At 32.7% G+C, this 6,787-nt stretch overlaps 1 protein-coding gene across 1 annotated transcript in view; it reads right to left on the bottom strand.

Moving 5' to 3' along the window:
• Positions 1-2,285: 2,285 nt before the first annotated feature.
• The window catches only part of LOC111615343 (ubiquitin-like protein ATG12), a 17,733-nt gene continuing 13,231 nt past the window's right edge, over positions 2,286-6,787 (bottom strand). Inside the window, exons 3-4 of the mRNA XM_023356766.1 lie at positions 2,526-2,588; positions 2,286-2,432 (exon numbers count right to left, since the gene is read on the bottom strand). Coding sequence (XP_023212534.1) covers positions 2,373-2,432; positions 2,526-2,588 — 123 coding nt within the window. The 3' untranslated portion in view covers positions 2,286-2,372. The remainder of the gene's footprint in view (positions 2,433-2,525; positions 2,589-6,787) is intronic.

The following is a 6,787-nucleotide window of genomic DNA, read 5'->3' as shown; positions in this document are numbered from 1 at the left end:
CTGGGATGAGAAGTAACTCCAGCATTCCAATAAAAGACAAAAACGAGAAGCTTCTGATCACTCAAGATGAACAGAACAAGAGGTGGGTGGAACATTTTCAGGAAACATTTAATCAAGCAGAACCGACTATCACATACGATTTCGATATTGGGGATACACAGGATGAGCTTCAGGTGGACACTGGTGATATTACCATTGAGGAAGTGGAGCTTGCAATTAAGAGCCTAAAGAAAAGCAGGGCAGCCAGTTTGGACGAAATTGAAGCTATTTTGAAGCATGGAGAGCAGCCCATGTTGGAAAAACTAATGTTATTGTTTAACAGGTGTTGGCAATGTGAAGTGGTCCCAGGATTGGAGAAGGGGTGGTATAGAATTCCTAAGAGAAGAGATATCTCCAAGTGTACCAATTGGTGAGGTACACTTGCCTGGAAAGGAATTTTGTGTGGTCCTCCTTTAATGCCTGCAGATTGCCCTCAATCAGTGCTTGCAGGAAGAGCAAGCTGGGTTTTGCCAAGGAAGATCATGCAGCAAGGTCTTCTCCCTTCAAAATATCATGGAACAATACATTGAGTATCAACATCCATTGGCCATCAATTTCATTGATTTCAAGAAGGCTTTTGACAGTGTTCACTGTGAATCCCTCTGGCAGATCCTGTGATTATATGGTGTACCTACAAACTTTGTTACCATTTTCAAGGCCTTATACCTACATTCCAGTTGTTGTATCAAGACTGAAGGTGGTCACATGGACTTCTTTGAAATTACAACAAGAGTCAGGTAAGGTTGTGTCCTGTCTCCTTTCCTCTTCCTCATTGCCTTTAATTATATCATGTGGCGGACAGAAGAATCTGGTGCACGCATTGGGCTGGCATCCACCAGTTTGACCTGGACCATCTTGGAGATTTGGTTTTTGTTGACGATATCACCCTATTAGAGGAAAGTGAGACAATGCTACAGGACGCCATAGCTACATTGGGTCAGGAGGCACACAAAACTGGCTTCAGGATAAATGCTAAGAAGTCAAAAATTATTCATGTATGTAATGCTGTCCAAACACAGGGAGTAATTGTCAGAGCACAGCAATTGGAGGTGGTGGGGAAATTTACCTACTTGGGTAGTGTTATTTTCCAAAATGATGGCGCAGAATTGGACATGAAGTGCCACATCGAAAAATCGATGCCAGTCTTCTGGAAAATGAACAAGATCTGGTCCTCATCGTCCATCTCATTGAAAATCAAATTCCATCAGTTCACTTCCATCGTGATTCCAATAGCTGTTTATGCTAGCAAGTCCTGGAACACATCGAGAAACATCAATAGAAGATTTGATGTCTTCCAACAAAGATGCCTACAATGAATCCTACAGATCTGATATTTAGATCATATCACAAATGAAGAGATTCTCCAAAGAAGTGGGATAAGCAAACCTCATAACATTGTTGCCCATAGAAGAGTCTGACTGGGTGGCCACATTTTTCATATGGAGAACAATAGTGACCCTAAGACAGCCATGAAATGAGTTCCCCTGGTGTTAAACAACCACAAGGGTACCCCAGGAATACTTGGCATAGAACTTTTCTTCAAGGTTTGAAGATGCTCAATATGACTTGGAAGCTGAAGCCCTCATCCATGATTGAAATCGATGGAAGATGGTATGCAACCTAGCATTGGAGGTACCACTACTATTACTACTACTACTACCTACTTGCAACAAGGAAACAGTTATTACTACACCATTAAAAGAAAATAAATGTTTTTCGGAAGTTGAAATCTTAGTAGACTAGAATATCACACACTTTAAATTGCAATACTTTAGCATCAAACGAATACACTATTTCTGTCTTTTTTCAAATTTAAATGACCAGTAATCTTCATCATTTTTACTACTTAACTTTCACTATAGACCTTGACAAATTCCTTTTGCCCCAGGCCTTGCAAAAGTTCTAGCCGGTCTCTAACAGACATAACTGGTAACGTGGCAATGTGACACATTGGAGTTAATCTATCTTCTAGAATTTTCTATTTAATTAATTCAAAATTAATTTTTTATTATTAATTTTTATGTAAAATTATAGCAGAATTTCCTACATTCAGATGGGAGTCTGATAATTAATGTGGTCAAATGGAAAATTGTGTATATATTTTTCTGTTCTTTAATAAAATGGTCTTCATTATTAGAGAATCTAACTGAATATATATATATATGTTGTTGTTATTAGAAAGATAAAATTTAAAAAAAATTTTTGTAACATAGTTTTATTATAATATAGATTAATCAACAATAAACTTACAAAATTATAATCTAATTTATTTTAAAAAATACACAAAATCATAAGACTAGATTCTTATTGCCTATTTACAGGAAGTTGCAGAATTATCCCCATGCTTGTGTCTTTGCATAATGTAACACTAATTTTCCATCTGATCCAAAACACTGAAAAACATTAATAAATTTCAGATATTTGACTTAAATGTTTCTCATTAATCAACATAATATACTGTATATATATATAATGAGTTATAATACCTCATATATATTTCTAACTTCTTGATCTGGTGAAGGTGCAAAAGCTTGATTTACATAAAGAAACTAATAAAGGAAAAAAAAGTTTTTAATTACTTAATAAATGGTATAAAATATTTAAATATTAATAAATCTACTTCCTATAAATTATTATTTCTTATCAATTATAAAAGTAAAGTCAATAAAAATTCTATAAATCTCAAAAATGATTGTGTGAGCTTCATAGAAAAGTTTTACTAAGCAAATACTTTAGAAAAATCAAACATTTTTGTTAGAATGTTTACTATTATTTATTATCAATGATGGTTTTACATCTTTTGCATGGTAGTATTGTGGTACTACTACACAATACTACTGTGCAAACCTTTAAAAATGCAGTGTAATCTTAATTTTCAAATGTTTTTGGTCCTCTTAAATGACCTTCCTCGGGATAGAAAGAAACAAATTACAACTTAAATATAAAAACAAAAGCTGGAGTCTAAATTTTTAAATTGTAATTTATTTCTTTCTATCCTGAGGAAAGTTGTTTAAGATAACCGAAAACATTTGAAAATTTAAACTATACTGAATTTTTAAAGGTTTGAATGGTAGTATTGAGGTTTATGACAAATGCATTTTGCTGAAAAGTGGTTTTACATCAGAAATAATTATCTTCTCATGCCAGTTTCTACCAAATAAACAATTAAGAGCACTGTCTATTGGTGTTAATAAAGTTCCAATGAGTAAAAACACAAAAATAAATACAAAATATCTCACAACTACTTTTGACAATTTACAGAATGTCTTATTCAGGAAAAACAAAAACAAATTTTACAACATTGATATAAATTTTAAGTTATCATTATATTTTAATTGGAATGTACAGTATGTGTTAAATTTAAATGGTGCATTATCAAATTATACATTTAACCCTTGTCTGGATAAGCTATTAATATTTTTATAACACAAAAAGATAAGGCGAGGCCAATGGACTGAGTAATGTCTTTGGCATGATACATGTTTTTCTTTAATGTTATTGTTAATTGTTATCACACTATTAGTACAAAACATGTTTCTTTTAATATTTTGTAATATATTATGCCAACAAATTTTATTTGCAGTTATCTTTACCTGTATGATAAAAAAGTGTCTTTACTGAATGTTCTCTGCATACACTAATGTCATACACATCAGAATGTTGTTTTTGCATTCAAGACTTGTTCATAGGGCCACAAAGCATCTTATGGCAATATGAAATTTTTAAATTAAAAAAAAAATGAAAAAAATATTTATTGTAATCATAGGTTTACATTAGCTTTAATAAATAGTTGTAAATAAAATGTAAAATGTTTTATTAGATAATTTAAGTCTTTTTGTTCTCTAAGTAAGTCTAAAAGTAGAGTACAAGATATATATTTGCATATCTTAATTCAGTTTATATAATAAATTGCTATACATTCTGTGTTATCCAAATTTATTATAGTATTAGGTATCCTCAGTCCAAATTAGATAATCAAGATTCTACTGTATACTAAATTATAATTTCTTAAGATACATATTAAAAATTTTATTTGTACGAATAATCAGATCTAATACTTGTATAGACAACTTGCATGTGACATATCAGGGTACCAGATGTACGTGATTGTGCATGTGCATTTTGGCCAGCACCATATTTGTGATGTTTCCGTTCTGTTATAGCATTACCTGATACAGGAAAGAGTAACCAAACTTTAGATGGGAGAAGGCATAAACTTTGAGTGTTTCACCTAATGAAAGGATATGGTGTAAGAAAATTTTAAAACAATAAAACAAATTTAAAAATTACAGAGAAGAAATTACCAAATATAGAAGTAATGCTGTGCAATAGTTAATAAAACTGTTATAAAATGTACATTTTTACTTTCCTGACTCTTATATATAAGAGAGAAAGTATGGTGATCAGTCAAAACATAACCTCCCAGATTTTTACATTTTTGAACCCAGGAAACTTTGAAATGTTGAGAAATGCATTAGGGGTGTTTTTGCATGTATGGATGTTTGTTTGTGTGGGGGGTACAATTTTGTGGGTTCCTTGATATTGTTCATTGTCTTTGAAGCTTAATAACTCCTGTGCTTTTTGTTGAAAATTTCTGAAATTTTGCAGAGAGATTTAAGTCTTTTTGTTCTCTAAATCAGTCTAAAAAGTCAAGGGGGTGGGGGAGATAGAGGGAGTTGGGTGACATATCTCAAGTATGGCCGGACTTAATGATGATTTTACTCATTATTTGCATTTATAATTTTTTAATAAAACTCATCTGTATCTCTTTTTCTTTAGCACTAGGTTTTTGTATTGTTGTACAGACTATAAATCCATCAACGAGTTGGTTAACTTTCCTGTACATTTAAACCTGCATGTGGAGCTATCTGTTATGATATTTTACTAAAAAAATTTTTAATAGTTTCAATTATTATAATATATAAAAACTTTTTTAGTAAAATATCATAAAAGATAGCTCCACATGCAGTTTTAAATGTAACAGGAAAGTTAGAAACTCATTGATGGATTTTTTCAGATGACCTAGTGGTACAGTTTGTTTTTATGTACTTAAAGATATCTTGCTAAGATAAGTTTGTTGTAAAGAACTATTCTCCAAAATATTTGGATCAATCCAGTCACTTGTTACAAAATTATGAACTTCAAGTGATTTGTATGCTTCCACATGATTAATGTTAAAAATTGGGTTATTAAGAGAAGGTGTCACCATGTTCTATCAGTCATGAACTATGATGATCTACGAACAAACTCAAGTCACCTACGTACAGATCAGCTCCATCACACATTGCAATTTTACTTTTGTACCAGTTGGCATCTTGAGCAGTACAAGTTGTTAAATAACCTGGTAAAAATGCATGTTTTGCCATCTTCTACATGTGATAAATGTCAAGACAAAAGCCAAACCATATACACCACCATAAACAGCATGGCGCAAATATGGCACAGGAGGTGGAGTGATGACAATTGTCACGCAAAATGACGTTCATGCAAGTTCTCTATTACTTAATTCAGTTTTCATAATTATTACAAAAACTTTTACCATATAAGCGTTAAATTAAATACGTATGTCACTAGATTGACGAGCTCTTTCGATGACATACACTTTCATCTTCTTCAGGTCATTAGAAGATATAAGATCCTTTTTTTAAATACAAAATTTAAAACATTCCAATCTTAATTAACATTTTGGAATAACAGCAACGGTAGAATATAAGAAGAATATTTAAATAAAAACACACGCGTTTTTTACTGCACATGCGTTAGACGTTTCTATATTGTGGATTTAGTTGCGATGTTTTATATAACTGTACAAACTGATCCACAAAGGGGGCAAATCCAGTGTGGGGGTGTTGCAGGGCTTTAATACGTTGGTGATGAGGGCTTACCAGATATATACAAGATTCTTGTTGTTGCAATGTTTTATTATGACCACATCATTCCACAGAGGGGTATGCTTGCATTGTAGCACCATTCTGGCGAGTTCTGTGTCATTCCTGCCTTCCCTGATGGAATATTGATGTTCTAAAATACGGTTAGCTAACATTCTGGTTGTCGCACCAATATAATGGGTGCGACCGCCTAAATCATTCTCTAATGGGACTGAATAAACCCTCGATTTTTCAATGGTGGATAAAGGATCCCTGTTGTTGGACAGTAACCTCTTAAGATTCGGCCGCGGAGAAATCGGCAGAAACAAATCATGTCGCCTGAAAATACGACAAATACGGAGGGTAACACGGCCAGAAAATGATATCGTGGGCAGGACTATTGTAGACTCCTTCGGACGGTGTAGCGTGGTGGCGGGAAAGAGTGATGTTTTTACCTTATTTAAGATGTAATTAAATTTGGCTTTGCTGTAGCCTGCCTCATTTATCGTTTGGCAGATAATACTAAGTTCAGTGAGCTTATACTCAAGCTGCTACATACTGTCCAACTTTTTATCTTTTGTTACCACTATATAATTACCATTTGTTTAATGTATATAATCCTATACTTACAATATATTCAAATTTTATTACTGTGATCATACAAACAATTATTAGTTTTCTGATTTATGTTTTCTCATATATAAATATTTTTGTAACTTAATACAATCTGTAACACTATTGATTTGTTGTTTCCTCATTTTCTGGTGATGCTCACTGCGGTACCAGAACATGTATAAAATTATACCATAATAAACAATGATTGATTGATTGATTGATTTATTGAGTGTAGGTACAATGGTGTGGTGTTCGACGGCAATGGT

This window comes from Centruroides sculpturatus, unplaced genomic scaffold, assembly GCF_000671375.1.
Source record: "Centruroides sculpturatus isolate CEXI.00-Female unplaced genomic scaffold, Cexi_2.0 scaffold2177, whole genome shotgun sequence".
In the NCBI taxonomy this organism is placed as follows: domain Eukaryota; kingdom Metazoa; phylum Arthropoda; class Arachnida; order Scorpiones; family Buthidae; genus Centruroides; species Centruroides sculpturatus.
This window is presented reverse-complemented; position numbering and strand designations above follow the sequence as displayed.